At 36.0% G+C, this 23,677-nt stretch overlaps 1 protein-coding gene across 1 annotated transcript; it reads right to left on the bottom strand.

Annotated features, from left to right (window-relative positions):
• Positions 1-7,007: 7,007 nt before the first annotated feature.
• On the bottom strand, positions 7,008-23,543 carry LOC145624476 (nardilysin-like). Its single transcript, XM_081677519.1, has 19 exons — positions 23,099-23,543; positions 22,909-22,984; positions 22,763-22,809; positions 21,603-21,715; positions 19,248-19,321; positions 19,042-19,137; positions 18,819-18,938; positions 17,182-17,415; positions 16,658-16,806; positions 16,379-16,535; positions 15,497-15,649; positions 14,937-15,316; positions 12,109-12,258; positions 11,771-11,953; positions 10,098-10,301; positions 9,908-10,014; positions 9,592-9,745; positions 7,843-7,964; positions 7,008-7,639 (listed from the first exon to the last, which is right to left on the bottom strand). The coding sequence occupies exons 1-19, from the start codon at positions 23,414-23,416 to the stop codon at positions 7,396-7,398; spliced, it is 3,081 nt and encodes a 1,026-aa protein (XP_081533645.1). The 5' UTR covers positions 23,417-23,543; the 3' UTR covers positions 7,008-7,395.
• Between the last annotated feature and the right edge of the window lie 134 nt (positions 23,544-23,677).

Here is a 23,677-nt window from a genome sequence, read left to right as displayed (position 1 = left end):
GGCTGTTCTCTCTGCAGGATAATACTTGTTATAGAAATTCAAAACAAGAGTTTCCCAGTCAGTTATACCAAGTGTAGTTCTATTTAAGCCGTTAAACCACAATTTAGCTTTTCCAGTTAAAGAAAAGGGAAAGAGAATCTCCCTGATTTGGTCCTGAGTGACCCCGGCTTGCCTGATGGTGTTACAATATTGACAATAGTCGGCAATGTGAAGATTTGGGTCTTCACCTTTAGCTCCACTGAATTGCTTCCTCTCTATCATCGTTATAAATTGAGGTTTAATTTCAAATTGAACCCCATCAAGAGCCGGAGTAGGGGTGAGATGTGGAAAATCCGTAAGCTTTGGTTGTGAATAATCACTAAGCTTCTTTGGAGCCGTCATCTCTGATTCTGGATCTGATGATACCTTTGAATCGCTAGAACCAGTTGGAGGGTCTCGGTGATTATTGTTATTATCACCAGAATCCGCCAGGATTTGCTTGTAGAGATTTTTCTGTCTATGGAAGGAACGTTCGATCTCAGGATCGAATGGGATGTAACCTGATCTGGAACACCTGGGCATAAACAAAAACTAGAAGCAAATATGAGATTTGCCTCAGAGAACTAATGTTCTCTGAGACAAAAAGAAAATAATCTAGACTACAAAAACAATCAGAAATAAAAATAAAACCGTCTCCCCGGCAACGGCGCCAAATTTTGACTGGGTAAAGTCGTATCCCCTAATCAAAAATAATTTCTAAGTCCTCTAACTAAAGTAGATAGGGAAGTAGGGTCGATCTCCACAGGGAAACAAGACTTTTTATTCCTAATTAACTAAAATAATCTAGATTATGAAGTAACCAATATTTATATTTGAATAAGAAACTAAACTACTAAGATTGAGAATAGGGAGAAAATAATATATAAAAGGATCTAGGGCATAGGTTCACCAATAAATAATACTCCAGGGTAAAACATAATAATCAATCATTGACATTGCATAAATAACATGATTAACAGGCTCTCACAATTTATTAAACAACATAGATCTAACAGGCTCTCGCAATTTACTAGATCTAAGTCCTTATTGAAAAAAGCCTTTAATATCAAATTAACATCTGCTCGATTCATCAATTCAATATTGCTATACTTTTACAAGCCGTAATTGTAAAGCGTTAAAACAATTCAATAAGAAATTATCATGCAATACCAATAATCAATAATAGTCAATCATCAATGAATCAATTAACCAGATTTTAAAGGGCTTTCGCTACGTATTACAATCACAGAATTAATCTACCGGTATTAAATCTCATCTCTCGAATCTTGACTTAACCATTTATAAATTAATCTGTCTATTGAAACTAGACCTAAACATCAATTCTCATCTGTCGAATCTCGAATCAATATTGTCAAACTCATGCATAAAAGATCAGGCCTAATCTAGTCACAGAGCACTAAATCAATCAATAGGAAATTAATCTAGCATTGATAATAAACAACAATAAATTACCCCTTCATATTATTCATGGATCCCCATAAACCCTAGAAATAAGACTACTCACACATAATAGAAACTAAACTAATCAAAGCAATAAAGCAAGACATGATTAAAGGAATAAAGTAAACAACTAAGATTAAGAGAAGAGAAATAGTTACCAAACTAATCTGTATTAATGGAAGTATTAAGAACAAGAGTTGAGAGAAAAGTTAAGAGAGAGAAAAATCCTAAATAGAGAGAGAAAGTATGAGAAAGAAGATAATCAAAATTCCGTACAAAACTCGTATACAAACGTTTCCTAAAACAAAAGTTAAAACTAACTAATCAGGTCCTATAGAAACACGTGCTCGATCGGGCGAAGGGCCGCCCGATCGGGCCCGCCTTTTTCTTCGCGTTCCTTCTCCGCAGCATCGCCCGATCGTGCTAGACGCTCGCACGATCGGGCGCGCTATAAGCACGCACAACACCAACGCCGCGCCGCGCCCGATCGTGCAACCTCTTGCCCGATCGGGCCCTTGCTCCACTTTGAGGCTCGGACTTCGATTGGGCTTGATTTCTCGGCCCAATCCGAATTTCCTCTTCGGGTCTTGAATACTCGGTCCAAATACCTCGGGATCTCAATTACCGAGCCCTTAATCACCGGCTCGATGACTCTAACCGGCCTTGGGCTTCAAAGATGGTCGTATTTCTCCAATGCTCGTGATTGCTCCAAAATAACTCGGGAAAATACTCCAAAAGCATAAATCCCTGCAAAAGTCAACCAAATCTACGAAAACACTAGAAAACACTAATTAGTAATAAAAATGGCTCTAAAGAGCCAAAAACACTACTAATTACGACCAAGGGACGGGGGTAAAATGCTATATAAAATAGACACATCACCTTTAAACGTCCAAATTACCGGTGTATAACTTGCACCGATTTCATTAATTCAAGCCTTCCTTCAATTTTTGAATTTTTCGACTTTTTTTCCCCCTGTTAAAAAAATTGATTAAATGTTTACCATGGTCCCTAATACCCTCCGGAAGTCCAATTGGGTGGGTGGAACCATCCAATTTGCCTTTAAACGGTCAATTTACTAGTTTACATCTTGCACTGATTTCATTAACTCAAGCCTACAACAAACATTTATGACAACATATAATGATCATATATGGTTCCAAACGGAATTATATGACCCTAGAATTTATCGCCTAAAATCTCAAGTCTTTTCGACACCGGGCCCTGAAACCTCCTAAATTTCTCAAAAACCGTGGATATTAGCCTTCAATTATGGAATTTTTTGACTTTTTTTCGCCAGTAAATAAAAATTGTCGAAATGTTTACCATGGTAGCTAACACCCTCCGGGAGTCCAATTAGCTGGGTAGAACCATCCAATTTACCTTTAAACGACAAATTTACTGGTTTACAACTTGCACCAATTTTGTTATCTCAAGCCTACCATGAACATTTATGACAAAGTATAATGATCATATATGATTTCAAACGACATTATATGACCCCGAGATGTATTCCGTAAAGTATCAAATCTTTTCGATACCGGGTCCCGAAACCACAAAAAATTCTCAAAAAGCGTGGATATTAGCCTTCAATTTTGGAATTTTTTGACTTTTTTTCGCCTGAAATTAAAAATTGATGAAATGTCTACCATGGTCCATAATACCCTCCAGGAATCCAATTGGGTGGGTGGAATCATCCAATTTGCCATTAAACGCCAATTTACCAATTTACAGCTTGCACCGATTTCATTAACTCAAGCTAGCCTACCACGAAAATTTATGACAATATATAATGATCATATATGGTTTCAAACGCTATTATATGATCCCGAGATGTATCTCTAAAAATCTAAACGATTTTCGACACCTGGCCTCGAAACTTCCAAAATTTCTCAAAAAGCGTGGATAGCCTTCAATTTTGGAATTTTTATTCTTTTTTTTGCCTGTAAATAAATATTGCCGAAATGTTTACCATGGTCTCTAATACCCTCCACGAATCCAATTCGGTGGGTGGAACCATCCAATTTGCTTTTAAACGACCAATATACCGGTTTATAACTTGCACGGATTTCATTAACTCAAGCTTATTATGAACATTTATGACAACAAATAATGATTACATATGGTTCCAAATGACATTATATGACCCCGGGATGTATTCTCTAGAATTTCAAGACTTTTAGACACCGGGTCAAAAAGGTGGATATTAGCCTTCAATTTTTGAATTTTTAGACTTTTTTTCGCCTAAAAATAAAAATTGTCGAAATTTTTATTTATCATGGTCCCTAATACCCACCAGGAGTCCAATTGGGTGGATGGAAACATTAAATTTTCCTTTAAACGACCAATTTACCGATTTACAACATGCACCGATTTCATTAACTCAAGTCTACCACGAACATTTATGACAACATGTAATGATTATATATGATTCCAAGCAGCATTATATGACGCCGAGATGTATCTCTTAAATTTTCGAGGCTTTTCGACACCGGGCCTCGAAACCTTAAAAATTTCTTAAAAATCGTCTGAAAATAAAAATTACCGAAATGTTTACCATGGTCACTAATAACCTCCGGGAGTCCAATTGAGTGGGTGGAACCATCTAATTTTCCTTTAAACGGCAATTTACCGATTTACAACTTGCACCGATTTCTTTAACTCAAGCCTACCACGAAAATTTATGACTACATATAATGATCATATACGGTTCCAAACGTCATTATATGACCCCGAGATGTATTTCTTAAAATCTCAAGGTTTTTTGACACCGTGCCCCGAAACCTCCAAAATTTCTCAAAAAGCGTGGATATAACCTTCAGTTTTGAAATTTTTTTGACTTTTTTTTTCCGGAAGTAAAAATTGCCGAAATGTTACCATGATCCCTAATAATGTTCGGGAGTCTCATTGGGTGGGCGGAACCATTTAATTTGCCTTTAAACGACCAATTAACCTATTTACAACTTTCACCGATTTCATTAACTCAAGTCACCACGAACATTTATGACAACAAATAATAATCATATATGGTTTCAAACGGCATGATATGACTCTGAGATGTATCCCTTAGAATTTCAAGACTTTTTGACACTGGGTCCTGAAACCTCCAAAATTTCTCAAAAAGCGTGGAGATTAGTCTTCAATTTTGGAATTTTTTGACTTTCATTCGCCCGGAAATAAAAATTGTCGAAATGTCTACCATGGTCTCTAATATCCTCACGCAGTCCAATTGGGTGTGTAGAACAATCCAATTTGCCTTCAAACGACCAATTTACCGATTTACAACTTGCACCAATTTCATTAATTCAAGCCTACCACGAACATTTATGACAACAAATAATGGTCCTATATGGTTCCAAACGGCATTATATGACCCCCAGATGTATCCCATATAATTTCAAGACTTTTCGACATCGGGCCCTGAAACCTCCAAAATTTCTCAAAAAGCGTGGATATAGCCTTCAATTTTGAAATTTTTTGATTTTTTTTTCGCTCGAAAATAAAAATTGCCGAAATGTTTACCATGGTGTCTAATACCCTCTGGGAGTCCAATTGGGTGTGTGGAACCATCCAATTTACCTTTAAACGGTCAATTTTTCGATTTACAACTTAATTATAACGATTTACTGGTTTACAACGGCCATTTTAACTAACTTGCACCAAACCCGACTTGAACCGAAATTGACCCAAACCCGTTTTAACCCGTCAAAATCCGAATTTAACCCGAATTGTTACTAACCTGACCTGAATTCAACCTGACCGGTTCCTAACTCGACTCAAATTTAACCCAACATGTTACAAACCCGACTCGAAATCAACTTGACTTGTTATTGACTTGACCAAAATTAAACTCGACTTGTTATTGACCCAAAGCGAATTTTATAAGACATATTACTTACCCGACCCAAAAATTCAACCTGATCTGTTACTAACCCGACTCGAAATTAACACGACTTGTTATTGACCCAAACTAAATTAAACCTAAATTGTTCCTGACCCGTTTCAAATCACCTTAAAAGCAATTTAGACCACCTTATTATTGTAGATCAAAGCATGTTGTCTAGGGAGACCAAGTCGGTCCAGGAAAAGAAAGGAGCATCATCCTCAAATTTAAGAGTTAAATATAGTATATATTTGTTGTATGGTTAAAGGAGTTAATTATCTTCCTAAATTATAGACTATATTTCCCTAGTATATTGTCATATATATTATAGTCAAAGGAAATAATTAGCTTGATAAAAATGATAATAATCTATTTATAGTTAGTTGAACCCAAATATGATCTGCCTTGGAAATGACCTGACCTGATTGTAACCTGCAAATTATTGACTTGAACATAATCTGACTTGAATCCGAGAATGACCTGTCTTGGAAATGATCCAACCTGATTATAACCCGCAAATTATTGACTTGAACCGAACCCGACTTGAACCCGAGAATGACTCGACTTGAAAATGACCCGACCTGATTATAATCCGCAAATTATTGACTTGAACCGAACCCGAACCCGAGAATGACTCGACTTGATTCTAACCCGCAAATTATTTGCTTGAACTAAACCTGACTCCCAACCTGAGAATTACCCTAATCTGTTTTAACCCGTGAAAACCCGAATTAAACTCGACCTATTGTTCTCCCGACCCGAATGTAACCCGATCTGTTATTAACCCGACCTAAACCCGATAAGAAGTATGACCTGACGTGACCGACTCAAGCATGACCTAACTCAAACCCGACCCGCATAGGTTATGGAATAATCGGAATTGACCCGACCCACTCTTACCCGACCCAAACCCGACCCGTTTACCCGACTTGACAGCTCTAGTTACGTAGTATTAACTATAATGAAAACTATAACCATTAATTTGTCAAGTTTTATAGAAAACTAGCTAGATTTGTCAATACTCTTACCTAATTAAAAATTTTCATTTTTGAAAAAATATACTACGTATATATTAAAAATATATATATATAATGAGAATAAATATGAATGTGCAAAAACATCAGACTTTAATACAAAATTCTTTGTTCCCTCCCCCGTCTATGGTTGGGATAGGTTATTATTTATCAATTATGCAAATTAACAACATCCGCCAACAATGGCTGCAAGGATGGGGATTTTGCTGGCAAGGAGAATGGAGTATAGAAAGGTAGAGCTGGAGTGCGATGCTATCAATGTAGCCACAGCTATTAGCAAAGATAGAAAGGGAAGAGCCCCAATTGATCTCATGTGAAGAGAGGTGGCAATTGTGTTGGGGGAAGCTGTGTATGTTGAATCCATACCACAAGCTTCAATCGCCTTGGCGGAGGTTGATTTTTCTTGAGCTTATATTATTTGCTCTTCTTTCCTTCCAAAAAAAAAAAAAAAAAAAAAAACACTTCAATTTCTTTATAGTTGCAAAACACCTCTTGCCTTGATATTTGAGGAAGCAAACAACCAAATTTTTCTAAAATAAAAATTATATCAATAAGGAAAAATTGTTGAAGTTTTATGGTTCAAATTTTTTAGATTAACCAATGATAACATATTTAACAAATGTGTTGTACACCTCCATTAACACCTCAAAATTTTGTATTACTCCCATCAAAAACAAAGTCCTAACTCTGCGTCTTAAGTCTGTCCGAAGTTTTCAAGCAAAACAGTACTCTGAAATACTGTATAGTTCACAGTACAAGAACCATTTTTTTTTCTGGATGGTCAGGACCCTCTGCATGGCTATGCAAAGCAGTGAAAGGAAAGATGGAGCGCATTGTCGAGGCCCCTGCTTCTGAGCCCAATTTTACCCTTACATTCCTGTGCACATTCACTACCATACACAAGACCTCGATTTCAACCTCATCTTTCAGCACCTGACTGAAAGCTAATAGTGGGACTCCCAGTCAACAAATGCTTTATCATGTTTGATGCCAGTTTGTTCAACAAATACTTGCATAGAACTTGGAAGATGTTTTGAATGCAGCAAAGTCGTCAATGACTTCCACAGATCTGCCCTGTGCTTCAGCCTCTTTTAAGTCTGTGTCGCAACCCCAAACTCGGATAGCAAGCCTCCGGCACTTGGGGGATTCCTTCCGGAAATATTTACTAAACCAGTCAATTAAGTCACTTTTATTAATATTCCTCACGATCTCTGCCACCTTTTCTGAAAAATCGAACATATACCTGAAGATCGACCATTTTGCATGTCAATTAACAATTTAAAAAGGTGAATACAGAGTTCTGTAAACTGTGGAAGGAAATTGAATCTTAGAGCATTCGCTCCCATAGCTGATAATAGCTCAGAGCATGTTCAAGGTATGAATACCACTGCCTCGTTCCACGAAGAAAACATCAACAAAAATCAGCATAAATTTGAAATGGTATACCTCTTATCTACAATTTGATTCCATAACCGGCTAGTCTCACATGACAATGATGAATCTTTCTCTAGTAATTTTGCAATTAACCCGCTTTTATAGCTCTCAAAGGATCCATCATCAAGTCCTTCCTGCAATACAACCAAGGCAACCGAAAAAAAATGATATTAGAATAACAGAATGCCCAGATAATCATTATCACAATTCAGTGAGTTGCCATGTTGACAAAATTCTCAATGCAGAAACATGTCAGCACAGTTGCAGATAATCCAAGCGGTTTAATTCATATGTTAAAGAAAACGTCAAACCTAAGCATGCTTTGGATTATGGCTTATTTTACCCAAAATGAAAACCCGATCAGTAAAAAACCACCAGACCAAGCTCGATTATAACCTGACCAACCACCTTTAAATGTTTATGTAACGAGTGTATGCCAGGCATAGGGATACTGGTAATAAAGGTAAGTCACAGTAATTCTGTTGAAAATGGGAGATGGCAGGGAACATTTGAGAGATGAGTAGAAAAGCTGTGATTTTTACAAGGAAATGAAGAGGTGAAAAGAGGCATTATGAAAATGAAATGTTTATTCCTTGTCTGGAGAAAATCTAAGCCTCTCAATGCTTAGAGCTTATGTGATCAACCTTCATCAGTTAGATATTAAAAATCCCTCTTTCCTTCGTTGTTGTAATTCATATTCCTTTACCGTTGTACTTTGCTACACTTTGTTTGGATAGAAGGAAATGGAAGGAAAAGAAGGGAAGAGAAAGGGAGGAGGACAAACTCTCTTGTTTGGGTAAATAATTGAGGGAAAGGAAGGGGAAGGAGAGGGAGGGATCCATTTTCCCTCTCTATTTACTAAGCATAATCCCTCCAAAATTGGAGAGATTTGGAGACAAAATAGAGCTCACCTCCCCCCTCCCTTTTCTTTTCCACCCTTCCTTCTCCTTCCCTACCCTTCCTTTCCTTCCTTATTTTCTATCTAAACAATGCGTAGATATTAAAAATCCCTCTCTCCTTTATTGGATAACAATAGTGAAGGGAAAGAAAGGGGCAGAAAAAAGAGGGAAGGGGTGGAGGTGAGGTGAGGAGAGGAGATGGAGAAGGTGACCTTCCATGCTCCTTCCAAATCTCTCCAACAACGGACGGATTTGGTTTATTATTAAAGAGGAGGGAAAATGGATCCTTCAATTCCCTCCCCTTCCCTCTTTGCATTAAATATCCAAACAAAGCATGATCCATTCCTCCTTTTCTCTTCTCTTCCTTTTCCTCCATTTTCTCTATCCAAGCATAGAGTTAGTTCCTATGCTTTCTATAATTTGTAATATCAATTTATCAGTCTACAACCTCCACACACCATTTTAATAAAACAACTTCATCAGAAAATCAATTACCATTCCGAAACAGAAATAGGTCGAGCATATGGTTTAAAGGAAAGATCAATATATATATATATATATATATATATATATTTTCAAAAAAAAGAGTAACACAAGTCAGGATAGTTTCGAAGCTCTAACTTTGTCATCTACAGAACAATTTCGAAAAATCAAAGAAGCAAAACAGGGGGAAAGGGAAATGAAGGGTGACTTCTGGGATAAGGTCAAGGGTATGCAGTATAATAAGCGAATTGAGCTAAGTACTAAAACCCAAATTTTGCAAAATATTATGTCCTAATTCTGCTTTAACTCATCTCATTGGCAATCTACAGATTTTGTCATGGCATAAACATAGCTGAGAAGCCTGAAAAAGCTTTCTTACCAGCATGTCCTTCACGCCATCGATGAAGTTATCAATCCTGCCTTGCAAATATAAGGGATTATACTCTGAAGATTGAATGCAGAAGCAAAAACCAAAGACACGATATGTAGTCCGTGGGCTGCATTCAACAACATAACCAAGCTGCTCCTTTGTCCTATATCCCAATCAAAACAAGGCAAATAAAAGGAGAAGTCAAATGACATGACATAGACGGTAACAAGAACTAAACCAAGCCAGGAATGCACCTCAAAGCAGATATACTACGACAATAAATACTTGCAGAAATGCCTAATATCACTTAAGCATGATAACCTACCTTAGCTGATTAAAAAATGGCTCTTGCACAATCTCATCAAACAAATCAGAGAAGCCTTTCTGCTTAAGTGAATCCACAGCCTTTTCTGGCTCAATTTGGTAATAAAGCTGCAGCACATACCCACAAGATAGCATGAGAAAGCCTACAATATATATATAGACTGTAATACGTACTGCCAAGTCTAACATACCTCAATCACAGAGTTTACTTCCAGCTTATTTTTTACACGGACATCTCTAGCAAGGTTTGCTGCCGAAGGAAGACACAAAACTTGTTCTTTATGCCTCATCTCCACAGGAATCGCGGGTACCGAAAAGTAGCTTTTAATTATCTTTGACACATTGATGGCTTCTTCTTCTAGTAAATTACCATGACAGAGACCCTCAAAATATAACTGCAGAAAAAATAATAATGGCCAGGTGGCCAAATTAGTACTCCCATAGGACCCAAACTTAAAGGTTAAAGAATGTTGCTTGCTAATGCAAAAATTGTCTGCAAATTTCAGATCCTAAACCTGAAAGATCATAAGGCTATGTTTATTTCACCTTATTTTTTACTTATTTCAGATTAGATAAGAAAAATAAGATCGGATCAGATCACTTCAGAAAAATAAGTTTTGACATACTTAATCATTTTATGTGCGGTTTTCTTATTGCTAATATCTATGATTCTGTGACGAAAAAAATTATAAAAATTACATATTAATAGAATACACATTATTACAAATCTAACCAGACCCCACTTGATATAATTTCTCCTTATAGATTAGCAGACATATAAGGTCAAAGTTGAGTCTGACAGTCACATCAGATTAGAAAAAATAAGATCAGATCAGAAAAGAAAAGTTCAGATAAGCAAAAATAAGGTAAACTAAACAGGCCCATATCTATGAGAATATCAGAAGTGTTTACAGATAAAAAATATATATATAAAAAAAAAAAACAGCAATGAAAATACAAGTACACAAAAATAGTTTTAGCCTTTCCTTATATTCATATGCATAAACTACAGAACTTTCTTTCTTGGTCTTACATACCGTCTAGAGTTTGAAATTGAGATGTATATAAAAAATAAAAATAAAAAAAGCTTATTTGTCTGATATTAGTTCACCACCTCATATGTCCTTTGTAAAATTCTCTTTGGTATGAGCTAGTTTTAGTTTCAAGCCACATGAAAAGCTTTGGAGAAAAGAGAGCAGAAGTCTTGAGTGGTCTATACAGTTATAGGTTCATAGAAGCAATCAAAACACTGGATCTTTCACCAAAAAGCTTATGAATGTCAAATACTACCTCTGTTTCATATTATTTGCAACGATTTGACATAAAGCAGAGAAGAAAAATGTCTAATCGTTGCAAATAATATGAAATAGAGGAAGTACATTTTTAGGGGACATCTACGCAGCAGGCTGCAGTTCACAATACTTAATTATTTTTTTGTCAAATTTCGTAGCACTAAATCAAGCATAATAGTACAAGAGATTTAGAGAATTATAGTCCACGCTTTAAGTCCTCTAATCCTCCTTTGGTACATAAACAACATTCTTACAGCCCTATCAATGTCTTGCCAGTATATTTTCTACCTAAACTAATCCTTTTCATGCCTTGTAGAAGAATATAACAGATTTTCTTTTGCTTCAGGAAATAAAGGGTTATAGAAAAATAAAGAAATTTTGCAATTTACCCCTTCACTTTTTCTCTTGTACCACTCTATGCAGAATATAGTGCCTAAAGTAAGTTAGTCGTTAACCTTATTTTTCATCTCAGTTAACATTCAATTTTGCACAACTTTAGACATAAACATCTTCTGATATAAATTAGAGGGCAATAATAATAAAATAATTGCCGGACATTCACAATTTCATACCTGAGAAAGAAGCTCTGGAATGAAAGCCTGCAACTCAGAAAGGGACAAATCAGCTAAGCACTGTAGCTTCTCATCCACCTCCCAAAAAGTTTTGCATAGGATTTGCAATCTCAGATATGATGCATGGTTTAAAGGCTTCATATTTGTGTTCCTGAAATTCCTCGCCATATTCTCTTTAATGACCTACAAAATTCCAGGTATACATCGTAATTAATTAAGTGTTAATATGCCAGCTCCCAATTCCGTCAAAAAAGAGTACTTCAATCTGCATTGACTTTTTCTCTTTTCTTTATTTAGGGAGGGGTTTAATTGTAGGGTAAATGAACCAGAGATCTCACCTTAAATCGATCCTCTTTCGGTGAAAAAGATTTTGCTACAGCCAATATCTTTGAAAGTAAAAGCGGAACTTTTTCACTGAAACCGTAAACCTTTAGCTCAAGTTGATCGCCGTAAACAGATATTGAAGTTTCTAATTTGGCTATGCTAGCCTACATACAAAGAAAACGTGTTTGTATTAAATACAAAAGGACTGAAATCATAATTCTCAACAAGTCAAGACAGCCATCAAGTAAAGAGTTAAAACCCTGACATCAACAAAAATATAGGACATTATGCATCAAGTCTCACAAAATCAGATCAGAAGTATACATTTAGATTAATGCACCCTCCTGTAATAAACTGAAATTACTCGGTGTAATAACAGTACAACGAAAGAGAAAACTCAGAAATTTGATTAAACAAATTAATGGTTTTACAACGATAGTAGTAGGTTTAGCCTACAAAGCTCCAATAGTGACTTTAGGTCACAACTCTCCTAAGAAACTACTCCAAAATTCTGCCTACCTTCTTGTTTCTACCCTCCCTCTATTTATACTAAAGCTACTGAGTACTGACCAAACCTAATCATAATACTAGACTTCCCAAATTACCCCTCCTAAAGCCAATCTATTACAATACCGGCCCCGTAAAGTTCCACCTTGTCCTCAAGGTGGTTTATAATCGGCACTTGAATCCCGGCCCCGGCAACACCGATCCTTAATCCAACTCTTGAATGGGCCAAAACTGAGAGCAGGCTGCATGGAGGATTGTTGTTCATTGCTGTAAGATAGTACTCTCTTCACGAGCCTTAGCGTAGTAGCAGAAAAACGCAGCATAAGATAGGAGAGAATTGACCTCCGGAGCTAAGCACAGGTAGACTTCTGACGAAATATGGCAATCATAACATTGAGCTATAAGTTCATTTGGTTGACCAAATCATAACCATTGAATATCTAACAAGAAAATACATGAAAATTTGTGGAAAGGCTGAATTTGAGCACCTTGCATTAGCTAAACAGCCTGAGCATAGATAAACACAGCCAGGACTCATCCATATCTGAGCAACATCTGCATGTATATTGGATAAAAGATAGCCAATGACTAGGTGCATCTAAAGGATGTTCCCTAGCTCAAACCAATCTTGGTGGGGCTTGCGGCCTAGATTGATTAAAAATACCAAACACATTATGACTCCAGAAATTTTTACATTATTTAGAGTAAGAACGCTATCAATTCTCTGTGCCAATAATTTCTACTGCCTCGCACTTTCTCTCCCAAAAAACTTCAAACACTTCACTTCCTTGAGCATAAAAGGTAAAACAATCTTGAACAACCATAAGGGGCAGCTCACACCCTTTACAGTGTGCAACTTATCTGTCTGCCTATAAGCCTCATCCACCAGTGTCGTACAAGTATCTGATCACCTCAAGGTAATATCTCTCAAAATTTTCTTTATCTAATTTCTACATTAGCACTTGAAATCTTCATAATATCTGCCCACATCAAGGACAAAGTAGGGTATGCTGGAATTTTGGAAAGCTTGCCAGGACAAAGTTAAGTGGAGTTCAACAAGAAGAGAGGTAAAGAACGTCAAAAAAATTCACTCTTTGGCACACATTTAGGTTCTCCTATTTATAATTCTGTAATATATAAGATTCAAGCATGTTCTCTTGGAACGGAGGATCTCCCATATATGACTTTCAAGATTCTATTCCAACAAGAACAAGAATGCTGCTTCCACATAATATTGTCTGATAGTCAGAGAACCCACAATAGGTGTGGCTCTCCGCTCTGGGCTGACTGATAAAATTGGTTCCTTAATAGGCCTTCTTAGCTCACTGATAAGATTAAATACTAACATCACAGTATTATCGACCAACATCACCCACAATAAGCAGTCAATATCTATTTGCTAACTTACTCTAAGCAGTCTTGAGACTCTTGACTCGTCAATTTTCATAAACAAAATTATTAAAAAAAACTAGTCCATTTCTACTTTTTGCCATTTTTGAAAGAATTGCAACTTCCTTGACAAAACTTTCATCAAAAAGTCTCTCTTCTCAGCCTGAAGGTTCCCAACCTCAATGAAAGATAATATACAATATCACATATTGCTTAATACATATAAAAAAATATTCAAAAATACTCATTGTGTCATATAATAGAGAGGTAAAAATAAACTTCAAGCTTCAACATTGTAGACTACTTCTAAAAAGTTAAAACTACAAAATCTCAGACGACAGCAAGGAAACCAGTACATTAAAAAACAAAAGAACACAAAGCAATCAGAGCTCCCATAAAGAAAAATAGGGATGGATCCTTTGTAACAGAGAGTAAATAAACAAATACAATTGATGATGATGAAATTTCCATATACAGATATTAAGAGGCATATTACTCAGAGATTCTTATGCATAGGCGCATAGCAATAAACCCCACCCCCCCCCCCCCCCCGGGCCCCGGCAACAACAAGAAATCCTTAGTCCCAAAATGATTTGGGGTCGGTTAACATGAATCATCATAAGGAACCGTCCGACAAAAAAAATGAGATAACAAGATAACCAATCGAAAAAGTTTGAAAAAAAAGTGAGTAAAGTGAGAAAAAGAAAGAACATTCAAGTAAAATTTAAGAGACTTTTAAAAGAGTACCAAGAATTAACTTTTAACAAGTTTCAAAAGAGTAGTAAAAACGAGATAAATAAATAATATAAGCTCTTATAATTTTTCCTTGACGTAAGAAAACTTGAACACCACAATCCAGGAAAGTGGGTTTCAAAAAATCCAGGAAAGTGAAATTTATTCATACAGAAATAACATTACGGAACTTCACTAGTACAATAAGACTAACCTGATAAATAATTTCATTCAGCTCATCTTTCAGAAGAAGAACAAACAATTCGGTCAAGAGACAGCTTCGCACACTTGCATAAGCACCCTTCAAATTGATACGGAAATATGTATTTGCTCGTGGAAGTTTAAAGGTCTTATCAAGCTTGAACCAGAGTTTCATTGATACTTCATCAAGTATACATCTTGGATAAGATCCACCAACAAAATCTTCAGACACACTATCAGCATGCACAGGGAAGTCAACTGGAATGAAATCATTCTTTGCAGGCAGATGCAAAGATCCATCTATTGCTGGAGGGTCCCTCCACAAATCCATCATAGATGGAGCAATATCTTCTTCAGTGTATCTTGCTCCAAACCATGGCTCACACAAGACATCTACAGCCAAGAAAATAAAAAATGAAGAGTTAAACGACTTAAACCAAGCATTTCATTCAATTTTCATTATAAAAATCAAACAATAAAACTTTAAAACATGAGCAGAAAAATATCCCAGAAGAGCAACAGTACAAATAATGAATGCGCTCATCTGTCCTTAAAGGAAGGATGTCTATATACCTCCAGATTTGCCAAAGGACTTGGATAATATGTCAACCCTCATATTGTTTGGGACGAAGAAATTAAGAATGAATTTTATCTTTTCAGCATCCCAATCTTCAAATGCATATTCACCATAGATAACATGCTCCGGTGGATATACAAGCAAGTTTGCTGCAATAAAAATAAAAAATAAAAAAAGATGGCATACATGAAGAATTAAATTGCCCACTTGCTCATGAACTTATTAAAGAAGACATATAGTTATTAGTCACATAAAACAACAGCACTCGGCACAGTAAGAATCTAGGTAGGTCAGGACGTAAGCAAAGTTAACAGACTCTAGGAATGTCAAGCAAGTTAAGTTTACTGCAAATAGTTCAATGATAAATTGGTTGCTTCCAAGAAAACGACAACAGTGGAAACCATGACCATAACAGATACACATACTGATACCCGCAATTGCAATGTTCACAACTTTATTTTTATTTTGCTGTAAATGTGCCTTTGGATCAAGAAACTGATAAAATACCACATATGTGATCACTTCATAGTTCTTCAAGAAGTGAGCCTCGTATAACACGTGACAAATGGACCTGTACATAATGGTACACTACTAAAGTAAACAGATAAATATCATCTATAAAACGCCAGGGGAGTACATTCCAACTTAGCTAAACCAAAATTTTCAAAAAATAAAATAAAATTGTCGGAATGCTCGAAACAAAATGTCTATGATTCATGGATAGAGACATAAAGGTGTAGGCCTCAAATATGGATTCAAATGTTGAGACAGTAAATTCTTAAGTTGGAGGATTAAAGGAAAGACTGACACCTTCAAAAACATTTACAATACAAAATCAAACATAAATAGCAATTAGAAAATAAAACCAGTAGCAAAACCTGCAAGTTCAGCAGCATAATCATCTTGAGGCTGTTCCTCAGCAAATCTAAATTCCATATTTCCAATGTCCTGGAGTTCCTTAAATATCCAATCTTCAGGAGGAGCTTGGCGCAGTAGTTTGAGGTATTGATACACAAATCCAATAATCTCATAGATCTGCTAATTTGATATTGCCATGCAAAGTAAGGAGAAAAAGGGGAAACATCATAAAATGGCAAGACCAATGATGCAGAACATAACAAAGACAAAGGTTAAAACTTGCAAAGAAAAAACAGAACCTTATCCAATCCAGAGTCAGTAAGGTATATAGACATGCCAAATATATAGGCTAGAGAAGATCGTTGCATTCCATCATCTCCTACACCAGCTGATATGGATGTTATCCATCCTTTACTCTTCAAAAAGAAATGCAAGCTTCCACTACCCTCTGTTACAAAATAAGACATATATAACTGAATCCCATGTCTAATAAATATATCGATTAAACAAGTCATTTATAATCTTCATCTGCAACTAGAAAACAAGGAAAGAAAGGGGAACAGGCATATATCCTAGAAAGACAGTTGGAAAATTTGCCAAAAACAACAAAAAAGCAACAAAGAGCTGAAAAGAGTGGATGTAATCTTGATTTAAAAGATCTATAAAACGTTATACCAGCATATTTCTTTTAACAAATATATCAACACAAATCTCAACTTTCACAAGCTGAGCAATTTAAGCTCAGAGACTTGTTCAACCAAAAAAATCAAACCATTTTCTTATCACAATAATCAGTCAAAAGTATAACACATCAAAATCTTACCATGTCCTATTAGATGAGCCAAGTAATCTTCAGACTTCTTCAGATAGTCTTTGCGTAGACATGGCAGTTTCCATGATAACTCAAGGATGTGAACATCTTTAACAGCCTCCAGTCTGTATAGCTTGCCAGCATTCCAGATAGGACCTTCATGATTAATCTCCAGTCCAGAGGAAGGGCCTTTCTTCACGTCACTAAACAATTCAAGGACCCAACTCTGCAGTACATCAAGCGACTCTGCCACATTGTAAAGAAACATAGTTAATTAAAAAGAGAGAAAGAGAGAGAGAGAATACACCCATATATCCTTAATTTCTTGCTACAACACCCACGGAGTATGAATTATCTGCCTATTATCCCTTATCAAGGGTTTAAAAAAGAAGGCAGTGCTAATACACACAGCATAGTCCACCAATCACCAAGTCACACAAAACCTGGTTTAGAAAGAAATCACCTTAAAAGGGTGGTGAAGTACTAAAAGATAAAGTTCAGCATTGTACAGAAAGACAAGACTGAAAGATTAGATGACCCCACGGCACAAATTAAAAAAAAAACCTCTTCTCCACACATCAATTCTCCAAGAAGCACACTTAATTACCAGATCCCAAAGAAAATGCCCAAGACTACCCCTAAATTCTCTATTAGGTAAGCAGAAGACTGTTGAGTAACACCCTACGCAAGAGAAGCACTCTTCAAGGATAGAGAACTCAAGACTAATCCTTATAAGGGCATAAGGCTATAGCAGTATATACCCCTAATATTTAAAGCCTATATATAACCTCAAAATTCTACAAGATAAAGACTAGACAGCCATAACCAAGTTGGAGGTAAACAATTAATTCCAAGTTGAAGATGTACATTGATATACTTGAATGGATGTTCCCTTATAATTACAGACGAGATTGGACAGCGGGTTCTAGCGTACGACTCGGAGAGGTCACGCGTAAACCCGATGCGCCCCGCAAATGGACTGGAAGGCCATTGGAGGGGGAGGGCTTTAGCCCGTCGTTAAGCCAGTACGTAGGAGAGGGTATTCCAATTTTTCAATAACATATTTTTTTTATTCTCTCAATATTAAATAAGGACAATCCATGAGGTAACCTTATTGTATTGCACAAAGGACATGTCAAGAGTTGGAATTGCACCATGTATCATTTAATGATTTTGTATTTTTAAAATAATTATGCACCAAAATGGTTGCAAATTTTGAAAGAACCACAATTGTTTTATTACAACCTTTCCCCTTTTGTTCTATATTTTAAAATAATGCGATCATGATACATAAACTATTCGTGAAGGTTGACAACCTAAGAATATTAACAGTGGCGATAAGTCCATTTTGCCTTCTCCTTCCATTAAAAGGGACAAAAGGACTACAGAACACATCAGATGAAAAAATTAGGGGTCAATTAAGTACCATAAACCAAAATCAAAGACCTCTGGTGACGGTCTGAAAAATATAAATCTTTGATGTACCTGTAATTTTCTCCTCAATAACTGTATACTGCACTAAACACTACAGTACAGCTGACAACCAGCAGCACTGTTTCTCTGTTTTTCCTAACACTAACTCAGTTTTATTACAGCTTTTACAGGAGATCTAAACATAATTTACATGAGAGAAAAGGCAAAGGCTTTACCTCCACCAATGATGACTAATTTCATAATTTCGCCACAGTAGTTATCTTCATACATCTTCATAATCCTTTGTCGCAAATCAATCCCTTTTTCCATGGCATCATACAAACTCTTCTTGTTCCCTGTTCTCAAATAAAAAATAAATAAATAAATAAAACCTATGTCAACTAAAAAGAAAGGAACACAGACAAGGAAGACAAAGGCAAGGGAGAATAAAAAACTAACCCCAGAAGAACCTGTTAAAAGGATGACCCGGCACAGAAGTATGGCACTGGAGTTGTTGAAGACGACAAGTATCACTTTGCAAAGCTTGGTTAAACTCTAAATAAAAGTACAAGAAAGAATATAGTGATAGCAGCACAGAGAATGAATATAGAAGAAAGATAAGAAACTCTGCAACATCTTGAAATGATGGCAAATCTCTAATTTACCTGAATCAACTGCCAGTACCTCTCGCTCCATGGCTTCATTTTTCACTAATGGTGAGATGTAGAACTGAGAAAATCTAGAATACAAAAGAAGAGTTACTGCAAGAATCAAATAGCTAATTAAAAAACAGGACCCACATGGAAGCAGAAATAACATACTGCAAACATTATCAGTTTCTTTCAAATAATAATATCCCAGAGCCTAGCAGTTTTTTTTTTTTTTTTTTTGAAAACTCCAGAGGCTAGCAGTTAACAACTTGTAAAACATATAAAGAGCTGAATCTTTTTCTTAAGTAATAGAGAAACTCTATGTTGCTCACTTAGACATAATGGGAGTTATAGTATAGGCAAGTAGACACATATATAGGTTAAAAATTTCAGACGTGGGGACACTGTTCTAATATCCCCGTGGCTTTTAAACATAATCCAAAACTAAAGGCCTGTTTGTTATCGCCTTTGGTTTCTAGTTTCCAGTTATGGAAACCCAAAAAAAGTAGTTTCCACATTTTTGTTGTCGGTTTTCAAAATTTAGATGATTAGTATACATGTATAAGTAGGACTAATAATAAGTTAAAAATACAATTTATATTATATGACTCTAACAATGTAAAAACCCAAAAACTGGAAACTAGAAATGATACTAAACGGGCCTCAAAAGACTTGCTACATATGTTTTTCACACATAGATAGACTTGTCTGCTAATTCTAATTAACAATAAAATTCTTATCTCAAGCGCATTTGTGAGCATATATTGCAAAACTGCCACTTCTATTATCCTCTCAATTTACAAGTTTCCATTATGGATATGTTGTTGATGGAAAATGTCGAACTGATAATGAAAGGGTAATGTACGAGGTCCAATACCAAGTTAAAGTCACAAAGGCATGTAAGACATAATAAAGAGTTGAAGTGGGTCACTATATGAACTGTGAAAGGAGGATGAAATCAATCAAACAAATAACGCTAGAAAAAAAAATAATAATAAAGTCAATCAATGAACAAAATCAACCAATGTCTTACTTTCCTCTGCTCTTACCATTTTTTTATCTTTGCCACAATGATGCTAAGTCTTTTATTCAAATATTTCTGGCGGCAACTTGACTGTCTATATGGGCATGAAAGAAGATCAAGTTTGGAGAGGAAAAAAACAAAACTGATCCTTTGTACACGTGTATAATTTGTATATGTCCCAAACATTTATCGCAAAAATAACATTTGTAGGTTGAGCTTTACACTTATATTCTAAAAGTCATATTTTTATGGCTCTACCAAACCACCTCTACATTAGTTACTAAATGAGGTGCAATTCAATGTACAATAGGAAAATTGTCACTTTGTGTTAGCAGTAAAAGGAATAAAGTTCTACAACCCTAATTTCTTGTGTAGGAATCAACTAGGTACTAATACCAGTATACACAGACACCCTCATAGTGACCCCAAAGTGTCTCTTGTTAGACAATTGGATACCAACACATCTTGAATACAAAAATAAATAATTGCAAGTTTATTTGCTCTCCTAAAATTGCCCCCTTTTGTACAAAATCAAACATGCAGACATACTTGCATTCCTATCCATATGCATAGAATACAAAGGAGTAAACCCTCTTTGATACCATCAAATAAAATTCTGCTCATTTATAATAAGGCACCAAGGTGTCTCAAAGTGTCCCTAATGGCCTAAATCCTAATAAGCAGTCAGATAAATAAGCACAGCTAGACCTTTTTTCCATACTTAGGCCCTGTTCTACTTATTTCAGGGTTAATAAATTCAAATAAGTCAAATAAGGGTTAATAAGTTCAGATAAGATAAGTTCTTGAAAAATAAGTTTAGAAAAGTTGTGATAAGCGTTAATCAGGGTTGCCCAATTTTATTTTATCACTAAAATACTCCCTCCGTCCCCGAAAGAACGACTCATTTGGCCTAATTTTAGTCCCAAAAAGAATGACCCATTAGCATTAAAATACCCACCAATTTGCAACAATATTTGTGCAAAATTAGCTTCCCCATATAAAATCTTTTTATTTAACTTTATAAATACCCGCAAAATTAACCCAAAAGGGTTGTTCTTTCGGGGACGGAGGGATTAAGCTCTAACAAAGGGTAATAAGTTCAGATAAAATAAGATCAGATAACTTCTCAGTTCAGATAAGTAAAAATCAGGTGAATAGAACGCACCCTTAATCTTCACCATACTTGCATACAATAAATTGAGCAATGCAAGCATGCATAATAAGTCAAATAATCAAACGGCATTTATTTATTGAATATTAAACCCATAACATTCAGAGGCAGTGTGAATTATAATTAGCTGACTTAAAGCAGCAATGAGGAATATAAGAGAGCAAAGGGTTCTAACCTTCTCAAGGCATCTTTGAGAAACTCTCGCTTGACATCAAAATGATAGCAAGTATGCTCTGCCTCTGTGTACGCATTTGATGAACCCCCGTGCTTGGACAAGTAACTATCATACTAAGGCAGGAAAAGTCAATGCAAAGGCAGCAAGATTTTAAACACAAGAGAAGATTTGTTTGCTTAATAAAAAAATAGGAAAAGCACTCCAGTAGAGCATAACTTTAAACATATATGTATATCATGAGGCAACAATGTGATTGTCCATCCGGAAATGATGACACAAAAAATTGCACGGATATACACAAAATCATTGTATTTTAAGTTTTTTATCAACCATTTAACTAGCATATACTAAGCTGAAATGAGAAGTTTTGGAATCCTAATATAGCAAGAAACATACCCACAATCCCCATGTCCCTTGTTCCTAAAAACACCCATCATTCTATCTATTTCCAATACACCATTTCAAGGTGTAATGCCAAGTTGTGAAGGCAGCGATAATGCCTAGTTAGGAACTAGGAAGACAGCAATAATGCCAAGTTGGGAAGGCAACGTAGCTGGTCAGCAAGTTCTCATTCATGAAGTCTACTGTCAGCAACCATGTGCTGCAGACATCAACGAGACTGCAAAGATATTATTGATGTTGATTAGGAACTCCAAAGTTCAAACTCCCCTATGATTTTTTTCAGTAACCAGTTGAAAATCAGATTCAGTGGTTTCTACATAAAAGTAAAAATGTCCATTGCCGAAACCTGACAAGTGGAACACAAAGAAAGTTTCGGGAAGGACAGAAGGAGGGTGAATGAGTTCAGTAAATCACTTAAGCTTAATTGGTCATATAAATTGATTTTGTAATTTTGAAGTCTTACTACTATAATACTACGCACTTTTAATGGACTGAGAAAACGTATCTTCCATACAATCTAAACACAGACCTCCCCAATCTTTCCTCCAACGAAATTACTATTGGATGGTTGCTAATGATATACCAGCAGAAACTAGTAACCTATTAGAAGATGATCGAACAAGTAAGTCACTAAACTATAGTGCCTTAAACAACAAGCACAAGGCATAAATCAGCAACAGAATTACAAACTATCGACAACGCCAGTACAAGTCGTAAAACCAAAAACTTTAAGCAACAACACACATGGCCTTGCATACCTCATTTTCATCCGGAAACTCAGTACTACCCATGAACAGCATGTGCTCTATGAACCAAAAAAATATATAAATAAACCAACCAGCCAATCAAAATCAACAGGAAAACCATAAAAATGATACCAATATTTTATAGGAGTAGTTCATACCTAAAAAATGAGCAAGACCCTGTGCTTCATAGGGATCAGAGAAGCTCCCCATCCCAACACAAACTGCTGCAGCAGCCTGCAACATCAATTTCCACAAATTAAACAATCCCCATTTAACAAATTCAAAACCCACATTCAACAAATTAAAAAACCCAAATTAAAATCCAATTCAATTCAATCAAATTAAAACCTTCTTAGTTTGAGAAGCAGCTTTCTTCCCCTTTTCCTTCCTACTCCCATCATCATCATCATCCTCATCCTCTTCTTCATCGTCTTCCTCATCATCTTCCTCATCGTCGTCGTAATCTTCGTCATCATCCTCCTCCTCGTCGTCATCATCGTCATCCTCCTCAGAACCATCAACATCAGGAGTAGAATAAATCTCAGGATCATGAACAAGCAAAGCACAAAGACCATTATGAAGATGAAGGTATCTGTATAAACGCCTGTCATTGGGCGACTTCTTAACAAGATTATCCGACGAGAATGTCACACCTCCGACCGTCATTTCGTCGGCGATAGATTCGGAAATGGAGGTTGAGATGTTCTCGCACACTGTGGTTCGCCGCCGCTAGACAGGAATATGTTTTCTTCAAATAGAGGGTTCCTAATTTCCACTGCGGCGTACCCTTATTTCATGGAATAATTTTTTTCCCTCGTGTTAATTAGAAAGATCTTGCATTTCTCGCTAACCAACGTCCTGAAGCGTTGGATATTATTACTACTATGTTTTGATTGATGTATTATTGATATCTGATTGGCTGATTTA

Source organism: Chenopodium album, chromosome 3, assembly GCF_948465745.1.
Source record: "Chenopodium album chromosome 3, dcCheAlbu1.1, whole genome shotgun sequence".
In the NCBI taxonomy this organism is placed as follows: Eukaryota; Viridiplantae; Streptophyta; class Magnoliopsida; order Caryophyllales; family Amaranthaceae; genus Chenopodium; species Chenopodium album.
This window is presented reverse-complemented; position numbering and strand designations above follow the sequence as displayed.

Excerpts from the sequence above, each read along its gene's own strand:
- LOC145624476 (XM_081677519.1), bottom strand. The coding sequence starts at position 23,416 with ATGACGGTCGGAGGTGTGACATTCTCGTCGGATAATCTTGTTAAGAAG. Across the intron at positions 21,716-22,762 it reads AGTTTCCGGATGAAAATGAG|TATGATAGTTACTTGTCCAA; the intron begins GTATGCAAGGCC and ends TTCCTGCCTTAG. Across the intron at positions 17,416-18,818 it reads ATTAGTCATCATTGGTGGAG|AGTCGCTTGATGTACTGCAG; the intron begins GTAAAGCCTTTG and ends ACAATGTGGCAG.